At 36.0% G+C, this 14,496-nt stretch overlaps 1 protein-coding gene across 3 annotated transcripts in view; it reads right to left on the bottom strand.

Annotated features, from left to right (window-relative positions):
• Piezo (piezo type mechanosensitive ion channel component) overlaps positions 1–14,496 on the bottom strand; it is a 1,325,935-nt gene that overhangs the window by 1,049,285 nt on the left and 262,154 nt on the right. For 2 of the 3 annotated variants that reach the window (XM_090398322.1, XM_090398324.1), the window contains exon 8: positions 9,353–9,370. The exons of the other annotated variant lie outside the window; for it this stretch is intronic. In XM_090398322.1, the coding sequence (XP_090254448.1) occupies positions 9,353–9,370 (18 nt within the window). The remainder of the gene's footprint in view (positions 1–9,352; positions 9,371–14,496) is intronic. 3 annotated transcript variants of the gene reach the window in all.

The raw sequence follows: 14,496 nt of genomic DNA, 5'->3' as shown, positions 1-14,496 counted from the left end.
TTCTTAAATACCTGACAACATGAGGATGAGTGTCATTGTGAACATTATTTCATGGGAGAAGAAATCAAACTAGATTGCGATGTGAAGTGCATAGAGAACAAACACTGTCCACATTATTGTTAGATAAAATAACGTGGACGAGAAGAATATGTATAAGATCACTGCTGATATAAAATATCTCAGAATCTCTACCTGATGAATCAGTGTAGTTGGAAAAGGAAAGACAGCTGAACATCAATTCACCAAGAATGATTTCACTATTAGAAAAGTTACACTAAAAAAAAATCAAAAAAAAAAAGTTCAGAATTGTTGGTAGAATGAGAAGAGTGACAGACACCAAATAAATTTAATACAATAAAGCAGAGAGATTTTTAGTGGAAAAAAAAAGGGGGGGGATAGATTATAAGTTGTAGTTGTAACTCTGACATGGTCAGTGAGTTTCAGAGGGAACATATGCATAACTATCATCTTTAAGAAACGAAATCAAAGTGTGTATTGTAAAGACAGAGATGAATTGTGCTTGAAGAATGTGAAATTTGAGTTATTGCAGAAAAGTAGGTGTGGTTTTTCATGTTGTAGATGAAAATGAACATCAACTTGCATTTGTCCACTGTATGTGATCTATTATTCTTTGCTTGAATTTTCATAGTTGTTGGGTTAAAACTGGAAGACATGGGCAGAAATGGACTCTTTACTAAGCTCTACACAGATAATTTCATCCAACTCCTCTACAATTCATGACTTGAGCAATGCCCCTCCTGTCCCATACCACTATGACACTTCCTTCCAGTACAAATGAGAAGAGTAACAAAAGAAATACTCATGAGCTGACCTGCAAGGTTCTTAAAATATTACCATAAAGTTGAGTCCAGAATACTATAGTAGCTTATCTGCAGAATAACTGTTTTGAAAAAGGAACGAATGCTGGATCTCTCCATGATGACAGTCATAACTTTGAACACATCATTCATATTATGTGCTGAAAAAAAAAATAATAAAATAGGGTCTGTCTTTGATCTTAAGTTCAGACATGGTTCCTGGCCATGTCCAGCATCTACAGGAACCTAGATAAGGGAAACCTCTCTAGGTTCCCAGTGTGATGGTTTAATGCCCAATTATCATCATCTGTTCATTGGACATCCACAGATAACATATGGTCACTCTAATGCTTGGTGATGTGCCATTCCGGTCTTCATGTTGTAGTCCTGTTGTATGCTTTTCTGGAGGCTTCAACTCTCTGAAGATCAGTCCTTCCACACATATCTATTCATCTCATTCACAGTCTGTGCCCGACTCTTTTTCCAGGAAATTTACTTTCTATTACTGTTCTCAGAAGTCCTCCTTCCATCCTTTCAATTTCAAAACACCACATCACAAAAATTGTTATTCTTTTCTTATTCTTTTTGACTCTTTTTCGAGGAACTTTACCTTCTATTACTGTTCTCAGAAGTCCTCCTTCCAATATGTTCAAAATATTTTAACTTTCTTATATCAATATCCTTAAGTAGCCTTAAAGGTCTACTGATCTTTTCTAAATGATATCCTCAATAGCCTTCTGTTACACCACATCTCAAAAATTGTTATTCTTTTCTTATCTGACTTCTATAGGTTCCAAGTCTCATATCCATAAGTTACTGTTGGAAAAACAACTGTATCCAAAATTCTCAACTTTGTTCCCATGTAGATAGATCCATCCTTCCACATTTTAGACAAGTCTTTGACTGCTGTTTTAGTCATTCCAAATCTTCTTCTAACATCTTCTGAATAGCAATTCTTCACATTAATAATGGATCCCAGGTATTCAAACTTGCTGATTTCCTCAATTCTTTCTCCATTAAGCTACACTTGTTTCTCAAGAGCTTCCCTGTTTGTATTTCCTTTCAGAACAATAATCTTTGTATTGCTAGGATTGAGGTGAAGTCCTCTGTTATTACTGACCTTGTTATTACTAGTTCTTCCTTGTCATTACATACGAGTACGGTATCATCAGCATACCTCAGATTACTGATCAATCTATCACCCATCTTAATTCTTGTCTTAAGCTCATCCAATGCTACTTACATGATGTCCTCAGCATATATACTAAACAAGTGAGGAGAAAGTAAACATCCTTGCCTAACTTCCTTTCCAACCTGAAGCCAATCAGTCAATCTAACACCTGTTCTTATACCGTGGCTTCTTGCTCCTTGTACAAGCTGGCTATCAACCTGATAGTGTGTTAAGGAAAAGCCATTCTTTTCACAGTTTCACATGCTAAGAAACACATTACAATAGGGAGTCTAAATTCTTTATATTTATATATATATATATATATATATATATATTTTTTTTTTTTTTTTTTTTTTTTTCAATGATTTGTCTAAGGCAAAGGATCTGATCTCTGGTGCCCTTATCTTTTCTAAAACCTACTTGTTCCTTGGGCATCTCTGCCTCAACTTTGACCTCAACCCTATTTAGCATGATCTTTAATAAAATCTTGCTTGCATGAGATAGTTCTATGGTTCTTGCAATCCTTCATATCTCTCTTCTTATGTAGCGGTACAAAAACCAACTTCTTCCAGTCTCTAGGCCATGATCCTGCCTCCAATATCCTTGTAATCAATCTATGAAACACTCTTATCCCTCCATCCATGTGGCCTTAATTAAATCTGCTGGGATTCCATTTGCACCTGTGATCTCTGGTGACCTCATTGCTGTTAAGCTGCTCTTTCAAATTCATGCCTAAGTGGAGGAGATTCCAAATCAGAATTTTCCTGACAAGAGGGTCCCTTCAAATTTTCTTCATCCACTATGTTGTACAGTTCCTCACAGTATTCTTTCCATCTTTTGTTGATTTCCGATTCTTCTGTTAGTAATGCACAATAACTAGGAGATATATCCAGCCTGCCAATGAAATCAGCTGATATATCTCCTGGCTAACAGGCATTAACCAGCACTATCTAGTCCACCAATGTGATGTAGGTTAAGGATCTGGTTGCTACAGAGTGAATGGACTTCAAAGTTTGATCCACTCTACATTATAGTGGCCAGAAAAGAAGGTCCATCAGCATTTGAGATTTTAAGACAATGCAAGTGTGTATATCTGTCACAACTATCTAAAGAAGAATGCTTTCAGCTATCACTTTTTAGACCATTTAAGGGAAGCGCTTGACAAAAGACTGACATATCACAAACGAATGAAGAAAATCAAAATGAAAGGATCTATTGGGAATAACATCATCAGCAAATTATCTGGCACATTAAGAGGTCATGATAAAGTCACCTAGCCCTGTATATTCAACAAACAAATACTGTACTTCTGTAGGAGTGCATGAATACCTGCTTAATACCAAAAGAGGCTCATCAGCAGACCATAGAAATATGAATTAAGAAGTGGTGGAGAGGATCCAGAGGCAAGCAACCAAGATGTTAAGTCTAGGGAATGCTCTTAAGACAGATTAAAGGTTTATAGATAACAGAAAAGTGGATATGGTCAAAACATAAGTTTCTAAAAAAGGTTTATAGGAGACACTTTTTTAAATACAGGATAAATGAGGAGAGAACAAGGGAATCACCTCTACAAGTTGTGTTAGAACAGTCATGAGGGTTACATAGATGCTGTATGAATAATAGTTAGTGTAGTCCTCATGCAACATGCCTTTGAACTCTGGCCAACATCCTGCCACGTCTAATGAGTAGGCCAACTCCTATTATCCAAAATGCTCCCAAACTGCATTGGCCCTGTTCCTCATATTAATTCCAAGGAAGAAGTCAAATCTGTAGTTAATAAACTTACTCGTATTAGACAAACTGCTGCAGTGCACAAACTTCTCAAGCCTCAAGATCTTCTACAACCAGTGCCTTAAACAATGATTCCCATACTATTCTTCAATGGGATAAGGGATAATCTGGTTAGTTTCAATGCTGCAAAAATGTAGTCTTATCTTATTTTAATGCACAAATAATCAAACAAAATCAGATTTTCTTCCTGAAATGCTGTTCATCTTTAGCCTTCCTTGGTATAAACAAACTGCATCAATATCCTACTCAGCCTCTAAAAACTAGGTATCCTTTATACTAGTTTTTTGGACTACTTTTTGCATATCTAGCCCTGTACAAATCCAAAATCAGGTCAAATTTAGAATATTGTTTACAAGTATGGGGAAAAATACACCAAAAACTTCCCTAAAACTCTTGATGTAGTCCAGAGTAGAGCAATTCTGTTAATAGATGATCCCTCTTTTCTACTAATGCATTCATGGGAACCACTTTACTAAACTGTCATTCCTGATTCCTCCATTTTTTAATGATAAAACATACATAGCAGCTACTGAACATGCTTCTGCAGTCCAACTTCAAACCCACTTAACATTCTTCACTTGTTTATTTATGTCTCCTCGTCTTCTTTACATTCTCTGGAACCATCTTCATCACAGTTTTTTCCGACAGCTACAACCTTCAAGCTTTTCAACAAAAATGCCAATGTTTCTTCTTTCTTAAACCCCTGCCTACGCACACGGTACTAATATGCTATAGGTTATGTCACCTCTCATGTGTAAAAATGATATAAAAGTAATAAGCAATAAATACTCATGATAAATGTTGAAAGTTTATTTTTCACTTGGTTAGACTATAATAAATTTATTTTAATCCTTTATCCAAGTGTGAGCAAACAAAGTTTGCGCCTGAAAATATCTTCAGGACTGGGGTAAGGTAGTACAACACTGGGCAACTCGCAGCTCCACCTTTGCTGCGAGTTTGCCCGGTGTTGTACTACCTTACCCCCAGTCCTGAAGATATTTTCAGATGCAAACTTTGTTTGCTCACACTTGGATAAAGGATTAAACTAAATTTATTATACTCATGATAAATAACATTGCACTGTATCTGCATAATATGCTTTTGAGCATCTTTCTTCAACTTAGGTCAAGAAAAACTATTCATTAAAACTACAGAAATAAAATTATAATATAAAAGAAAATGCAAAGCAATTTTTGGCAATAGAGCAGATCCTTTTTTAACATCAAAGCTTAAGAGTTAAATTTACTAATGTTTAAAAATAAGAATATTAATTACTGTGTCGTGAAGATATAAATGCTGAAAACTTGACTAAAGACTTCATTAGAACTAAGCCGTTATACTAACAAATGAGTGTAGGAAAAACATGATGAAACAAGAATTTGAAACCAGTGATGAAAACGTTAAAACCAAAAAAGATAAATTTGTTTATCTTCACATTAATAATGGATCCCAGGTATTCAAACTTGCTGATTTCCTCAATTCTTTCTCCATTAAGCTACACTTGTTTCTCAAGAGCTTCCCTGTTTGTATTTCCTTTCAGAACAATAATCTTTGTATTGCTAGGATTGAGGTGAAGTCCTCTGTTATTACTGACCTTGTTATTACTAGTTCTTCCTTGTCATTACATACGAGTACGGTATCATCAGCATACCTCAGATTACTGATCAATCTATCACCCATCTTAATTCTTGTCTTAAGCTCATCCAATGCTACTTACATGATGTCCTCAGCATATATACTAAACAAGTGAGGAGAAAGTAAACATCCTTGCCTAACTTCCTTTCCAACCTGAAGCCAATCAGTCAATCTAACACCTGTTCTTATACCGTGGCTTCTTGCTCCTTGTACAAGCTGGCTATCAACCTGATAGTGTGTTAAGGAAAAGCCATTCTTTTCACAGTTTCACATGCTAAGAAACACATTACAATAGGGAGTCTAAATTCTTTATATTTATATATATATATATATATATATATATATATTTTTTTTTTTTTTTTTTTTTTTTCAATGATTTGTCTAAGGCAAAGGATCTGATCTCTGGTGCCCTTATCTTTTCTAAAACCTACTTGTTCCTTGGGCATCTCTGCCTCAACTTTGACCTCAACCCTATTTAGCATGATCTTTAATAAAATCTTGCTTGCATGAGATAGTTCTATGGTTCTTGCAATCCTTCATATCTCTCTTCTTATGTAGCGGTACAAAAACCAACTTCTTCCAGTCTCTAGGCCATGATCCTGCCTCCAATATCCTTGTAATCAATCTATGAAACACTCTTATCCCTCCATCCATGTGGCCTTAATTAAATCTGCTGGGATTCCATTTGCACCTGTGATCTCTGGTGACCTCATTGCTGTTAAGCTGCTCTTTCAAATTCATGCCTAAGTGGAGGAGATTCCAAATCAGAATTTTCCTGACAAGAGGGTCCCTTCAAATTTTCTTCATCCACTATGTTGTACAGTTCCTCACAGTATTCTTTCCATCTTTTGTTGATTTCCGATTCTTCTGTTAGTAATGCACAATAACTAGGAGATATATCCAGCCTGCCAATGAAATCAGCTGATATATCTCCTGGCTAACAGGCATTAACCAGCACTATCTAGTCCACCAATGTGATGTAGGTTAAGGATCTGGTTGCTACAGAGTGAATGGACTTCAAAGTTTGATCCACTCTACATTATAGTGGCCAGAAAAGAAGGTCCATCAGCATTTGAGATTTTAAGACAATGCAAGTGTGTATATCTGTCACAACTATCTAAAGAAGAATGCTTTCAGCTATCACTTTTTAGACCATTTAAGGGAAGCGCTTGACAAAAGACTGACATATCACAAACGAATGAAGAAAATCAAAATGAAAGGATCTATTGGGAATAACATCATCAGCAAATTATCTGGCACATTAAGAGGTCATGATAAAGTCACCTAGCCCTGTATATTCAACAAACAAATACTGTACTTCTGTAGGAGTGCATGAATACCTGCTTAATACCAAAAGAGGCTCATCAGCAGACCATAGAAATATGAATTAAGAAGTGGTGGAGAGGATCCAGAGGCAAGCAACCAAGATGTTAAGTCTAGGGAATGCTCTTAAGACAGATTAAAGGTTTATAGATAACAGAAAAGTGGATATGGTCAAAACATAAGTTTCTAAAAAAGGTTTATAGGAGACACTTTTTTAAATACAGGATAAATGAGGAGAGAACAAGGGAATCACCTCTACAAGTTGTGTTAGAACAGTCATGAGGGTTACATAGATGCTGTATGAATAATAGTTAGTGTAGTCCTCATGCAACATGCCTTTGAACTCTGGCCAACATCCTGCCACGTCTAATGAGTAGGCCAACTCCTATTATCCAAAATGCTCCCAAACTGCATTGGCCCTGTTCCTCATATTAATTCCAAGGAAGAAGTCAAATCTGTAGTTAATAAACTTACTCGTATTAGACAAACTGCTGCAGTGCACAAACTTCTCAAGCCTCAAGATCTTCTACAACCAGTGCCTTAAACAATGATTCCCATACTATTCTTCAATGGGATAAGGGATAATCTGGTTAGTTTCAATGCTGCAAAAATGTAGTCTTATCTTATTTTAATGCACAAATAATCAAACAAAATCAGATTTTCTTCCTGAAATGCTGTTCATCTTTAGCCTTCCTTGGTATAAACAAACTGCATCAATATCCTACTCAGCCTCTAAAAACTAGGTATCCTTTATACTAGTTTTTTGGACTACTTTTTGCATATCTAGCCCTGTACAAATCCAAAATCAGGTCAAATTTAGAATATTGTTTACAAGTATGGGGAAAAATACACCAAAAACTTCCCTAAAACTCTTGATGTAGTCCAGAGTAGAGCAATTCTGTTAATAGATGATCCCTCTTTTCTACTAATGCATTCATGGGAACCACTTTACTAAACTGTCATTCCTGATTCCTCCATTTTTTAATGATAAAACATACATAGCAGCTACTGAACATGCTTCTGCAGTCCAACTTCAAACCCACTTAACATTCTTCACTTGTTTATTTATGTCTCCTCGTCTTCTTTACATTCTCTGGAACCATCTTCATCACAGTTTTTTCCGACAGCTACAACCTTCAAGCTTTTCAACAAAAATGCCAATGTTTCTTCTTTCTTAAACCCCTGCCTACGCACACGGTACTAATATGCTATAGGTTATGTCACCTCTCATGTGTAAAAATGATATAAAAGTAATAAGCAATAAATACTCATGATAAATGTTGAAAGTTTATTTTTCACTTGGTTAGACTATAATAAATTTATTTTAATCCTTTATCCAAGTGTGAGCAAACAAAGTTTGCGCCTGAAAATATCTTCAGGACTGGGGTAAGGTAGTACAACACTGGGCAACTCGCAGCTCCACCTTTGCTGCGAGTTTGCCCGGTGTTGTACTACCTTACCCCCAGTCCTGAAGATATTTTCAGATGCAAACTTTGTTTGCTCACACTTGGATAAAGGATTAAACTAAATTTATTATACTCATGATAAATAACATTGCACTGTATCTGCATAATATGCTTTTGAGCATCTTTCTTCAACTTAGGTCAAGAAAAACTATTCATTAAAACTACAGAAATAAAATTATAATATAAAAGAAAATGCAAAGCAATTTTTGGCAATAGAGCAGATCCTTTTTTAACATCAAAGCTTAAGAGTTAAATTTACTAATGTTTAAAAATAAGAATATTAATTACTGTGTCGTGAAGATATAAATGCTGAAAACTTGACTAAAGACTTCATTAGAACTAAGCCGTTATACTAACAAATGAGTGTAGGAAAAACATGATGAAACAAGAATTTGAAACCAGTGATGAAAACGTTAAAACCAAAAAAGATAAATTTGTAACCTTTGGATTTTAAAGAACTGAGAATGAAACAAAACCTATTATATATATATATATATATAGTAAGCCAGCAAAAACATTAGTAATCTAATTTCAATAATTAGTACAATAATTTAAAATATTAAAATTGCAATATTTGGATTCATACTGATTGGTAACAATAAATCCTTTGTTAATCTTCAAAAAAAGAAAGAATTCATGAACTTCATCGGGGGGGGGGGTACTTATACTGAACCATTTCTATAAACAAAAACAGTATTGTACTTGTGCAGTGGACAGCAAAGAATGCAATGGGCAATTTAGATAGTTGGCTAAGACAACTTCCATGAACCCATGATCTGAACATCTCAATATATGCTAAATTCAAACATTTTAATTTCCATCTGCTGGATACCATATAGTTAAAAAATAATAATAATTAAATAATAATTAAGCATTAACAGTAATAAACACTTAATGTAAAGACAACAGCGCCATCATTCTGTCAGATTTATTAATTTATGGTGCTAATGTTACTTGTAAATACTAAAGAATAAAATTTTAACTTCATTATACAAAATTATCATGCAAATAAAATGTTTCTACAATTCAAAAAATATATATATAAAGTACATGCATAGGAGTTACTTACACATGCTTGAAAAAAAAGTCAATAACATTATGGAAGTAATTAAACTATAATAGTTTCATGGGGAAAAAAATGTACGTACTGGTGTTGAATCATCCTTCTTTTATATATTTATTTTTTTCACAGCACAGAAAGTCCAGTCAACCACCAGGTGCAAAAAAGTGATAAAAATAAGCATGCAAAGGATAAAGAGCAAGCAAATTTACAAGTGAAAGCAATAATAAAAACAACTTTCCTAAAAATAATTCCTCTGATAGTTAAAAAAACAAAATGAGAAAATTTAAGATAGTTATAAAAAATATTAAAATTTTCAAAAACACTAAAATTTAAACTGCTAAAATTATTTAATTAATGTGAACACAGCATTCAGTATAAAAAATAATAATAATCAAATCAGTAAATCAGTTTCTGATATCAGAACAATACAAAAACATACTTCAAATGAAAATTTGAAGTGCAACAAAAGTGCAACATTAGTGCAACAAAAACTTCTGCAATCATGCATCAAAATTAGTTCAAAAATATAAGCCTTATAAATATTCTAGTAGTGATAAATGTCCCTAAAAGTTCCCTAAAATAATTTTTTAAAGCAAGAAATGGCAGCAAAACAGAGATGAAATAACTGACCTTGCTAGTCATTTTTTCCTTCTCTCAAGTTTCTTTTACTTCTTGAAATGGCATAGCACAGTCTTCCAAATTGACCAAAAGTGGAATGATATTGTAACAAAATTATCAGTCTGAGATGAGCATTTAAAATGCTGTTACAATATCAAGACTAACAATTTAAGATAAAGCTGTGTGGCAGCTAGTTTCTCTAACAAGAAGATACTATCTGTAAAATTTATAAAGCCTGCAGTTCTTTCTTAATTCCTTATAGTATATCTAGTTCCTTTCTCAATGCTAGAGTCCTATTATTAGTGTTATCTGTTGGTTGTAGACATACATTGGACGCAACAACATCTATGCATCTATCTATATACATATATTGACATCATGATTATAGATGTACATTCCAGCCAGTTGGTATGGAATGGTTTCTAATACTAGCTGAAGATTGGCTAGAGTCCTGACTTATGCTGGATCTTATATATTAGGTGGGCTGAATGTGTGTCATCCAGATCCTTGGAATTTTCATGCCATCTTTGTTGTTGATATTTGGGTGGTTTATCAAGATTTCACAGGCTTCCTTAAATTTCCTTTCATACCAGGTTTTTGTGTGGTGTAAAGAGTGGGTGCTTAATTTGGTGTATGGTGTTGAGCATGTGATCTGAGAGGCCTGCTTCACCATAATGGTTATATTTAATGTGTCTAATGTGTTCTTTCTTGCGTATAGGGTTTGTCCGTCCTGTTTCACCAATGTACGGTAAGTTACAGGTGCAGTGGATGCAATAGACTCCAGGATGTGCCAATGGGAGGAGAGAATCCTTAGAGGAGCTGAATATGGTTTCAAGTTTAGTGAGTGGTTTCAAGGTGGCATTGAGGTTATAATGTTGTAGGATTCTGTTGATTTTTTCTGATAACCCTTTAATGTATGAGATGGCTAAGGTTTTACTGTAATCTGGATTCATTTTTGTTGTTTTATGAAGTATTTTATTAATAGCATTTTTGTTATATCAATTATTTATGAATGTGTCGCTGATGATTTTTAGTTCTTGTTTCAGGGCTTGCTGGTTAGAGCAAATTGTTGTAGCTCTGTTTTTAAGAGAGCTAATGACTCCATATTTTTGTGATGGGTCGCGGTATGAATTAGCATGTATGTATTGGCCAGAGTGTATCTGTTTTCGGTAGACCGTGAAGGATAGATATTCTAACAGAATAAATATTCTTCTGTTCAGAGTTAATTAAGCCCATAGGGGATGGAGGGATAAGAGTGTTTCATAGGCTGATTACAAGGATATGGGAGACAGAATCATGGCCTAGACTGGAAGAAGTCTGTTTTCATACTACTACACAAGAAGAGAGATATGAAAGATTGCAAGAACTATAGAACTCTCTCTCATGTAAGCAAGATTTCATTCAATATCATTCTAAATATCGTTGAGGACAAAGATAAAGCAGAGACGCCTGAGAAACAAGCAAGTTACTGGAAAGGTAAGGGTACAAGAGATCAAGATCAGATCATCAAAAAATATAAAGAATTTAGACTCCCTATGGTAATGTGTTTTATTATTAGCAGTAGAATGGGCAACTCCAAGGAGTCCTTAGACTCATGGAGGGAGGCCCCAACATCATGTCAAGAACAACTATTCAACATTCACACAGTATCTATCATACTTCGCCTTGAACTCATTTACAGTCATGGCACCCACAACAGACTCTGGCAGCTTAGTCCACTCATCCACCACTCTCCAAGTAAAAAACCTAGCTCTAACCCTTGCTAACCACACTCTTGCCCAGCTTCCATGGATGTCCCCTAGTCCTCCACCACCAGTCCTATTCTGAAAAATATCTTCTGAATTAATCTTATAGAAACCCTTCAGTAATTTGAATGTCTCAATCATATCACCCCTTTTCCACCTATCAACCAATTTCTGCAACCCACAAATCTTCAACCTGTTCTCATAAGGTTCATTCCATAGACCTGCTATCATCTTGGTCACTCATCTCTGGATCCTCTCCGCCTCCTCCCCATCAAGAAGAAACCCTGGTGCCCAAATTTCGGCACAGTAGTCTAGGTGGGTTCTTATCAAGGCTTGATACAGAGGAACATTAACCTGTTTGTCTCTGCTCGTCAAAGTATTTTTCAGCAACCAAGTGATTTGATGAGCTGATTTAGCCACTTTTCCAATGTGTCCACTAAACTTCAACTCCCTATCCACCAACATCCCTAAATCCCTGGCTTCGTCAATCTCCTGGAGTACAGTGTCACCAATGTGGTATACTGCTGCTAATCTTTTCACCCCAAAATGCATAACCTTACATTTTGCCACATTAAATTGACATCTATTCTCCTTAGCCCAGCCCTCCAAACTATCCAAATCATCCTGTGAAATTTTGACATCCTGTGCATTCACTATTGCTCTACCCAACTTTGCATCATCAGCAAGCAAATGAACAGTTTCCTCTCAGATCTTTTCCTATATCGTTAATGAACAAATTAAACAGTAGTGGTCCAAGAACAGAACCCTGTGGCACACCGCTAGTCACAGGCCATCTTTTGGACTCTACACGTGAATAAACCACTCTCTGATATCTCTCTATCAACCACCCTCCATCCATCTCACCAACCCTATATCCATCCCCATATGCTGCAGTTTACTGATTAGAATTCCATGTGGTATCCTGTTAAAGGCCTTAGCAAGGTCCAGTAGGATCACTGTAAACCCATTACCCTGATCCAGTTCAGCTATCACTGTGTTATAAAACGTGAGTAAGTTAATGAGGCATGATCTACGTTTCACAAAACCATGCCTTCTCCCATACCGAATCCCATTTCATCTATCCATTCCTGTATTCTCCTCTTGACTATTTTCTCCTTGACAACAATTCCTGATATGCTGATCAGTCGACAATTTACAACAGCAGTCTTGGAACCTCCTCTATGCAGTGGAACTATTTTCCCCTTCTTTCCATCCCCCTAAGGACTAACCCAGATCCAAGCCTCAAATTAAACAAAATGGTCAAGGGCACTGATCATTCTTTAGCCACTTCACAAACGACACGAGCTGGTATATCAGTCAATCCCACATTGAGGTTTTGTGATATGCCATTCACCTCCACTTCATTCACCACCATTCCCATATAAGCTGTTGGTTCCTTCATTCCTGCAATGTCATGACCTGGATGATATACTCTTGCAAAGTGCTCGCTCAGTAATTCCACTATATCAACTGATTCGGTTACCTCCTTACCATCGGCATTCTTTAAAATCATTCTGCCGTATACATTTTTTCTTTTACTTGCAACATATCAAAAAAATTTTTGGATTCTCTTTAGCCTGCATGGCTAATTTTCTTTCATAATCTGCTTTTGCTTTTCTTACCACACTCGTTACCCTTCTGGCCTGCACTTTATACCATTCATGTGCCTGCGGGTCACCTTTCTCCTTAAATTCCCTCCACAGTTGTTTCTTTTTTTGGAGCTCAAGTTTAATGGTGTTATTCATCCATTTAACCCCTACTTGATTTATTATTTGGACTCTAGGTATACAGTCAGCCACTGCCTCCTGCAAACACCCCTTAACCACCTCCCATACACTATCAACATCCAGCACTTGCAGTTTTACATGCCATGGCACTGAACCAAGCAAACTCCTAAGCTTGTCATACTTATCAGTCCTGTAATTCCACATGTATCCAGTCTTAATTGAAAATTCAATACATTTAGCCTCAAAGGCAAGACCCTATGATCACTCTCACCAACTGGTGGCGACGTGGTCATATACGTTACAGCGAAATTCTCAGATGCAATTACTTACTAGGTCAAGCACTCTCTGACCCCTAGTATTTTCCATTACATGCTGTCACAGATAGTTATCCCTTAATAACTGCATAAAATCCAATTCCGTCCTCCCATGTGTCTTCTCCTCCTTCCAATGCTACCATAGTTGAAATCCCTCATAAAAATTACCCTCTTTCCACTCATCGCTTCTATTTGCTTATGCATACTATCTCCACCATCTATTCCATCACCTGGTCTATAGCAGCACCAATTGTATATTTTGTTCTGCTAGCCTCAATCTCACACCAAATAGCCTCAAATGTGCTCTTTTCTCTATCATGTAGTTCAACTTCTATTCTCCTTGGCTGCAGTTCATCAGCTATTATCAATAATACTCCTACCCCATTTTATTTTCCCTGTCCCTCCTAAACACACTATACCCCTCACATTCAATCCCACTAGCTATGTTATCTTCTGTCAGCCATGTTTCACTAATGCCAATCACCTGTGGCCTGGAAGAGCCAATCAAGGCCAAAAATTCTTCCTTGTTCCTAATACTCCTGGCATTAGTATACATGAAATGCAGAAGCCCATTAGTCCCACCCCTATTTTGATGCCTTATACTAACTATCCCATTCTGATTTGTTGTCCTTCGTACTTGCTCAGGCATATTATACACGGCTGTGTTCAGTATGTAAAATTGTGGGAAGGAATGAAAATAATGGTTTTCCTCAACATATTATCAAGATTGTACAAGCTGACTTGTACAGTGAACAAGAAGCCATGGTAAGAACAGGTATTGAATTAAATAATTGGCTTCAGGTTGGAAAGGGAGTTAGCAAGGAT

Source organism: Typopeltis vanoorti, chromosome 9, assembly GCF_054136105.1.
Source record: "Typopeltis vanoorti isolate ZY-2024b chromosome 9, IOZ_Tvanoo_1.0, whole genome shotgun sequence".
In the NCBI taxonomy this organism is placed as follows: domain Eukaryota; kingdom Metazoa; phylum Arthropoda; class Arachnida; order Uropygi; family Thelyphonidae; genus Typopeltis; species Typopeltis vanoorti.
Note: the sequence above shows the minus strand (reverse complement) of the source record. Positions and strands in the feature narration are given on the sequence as shown.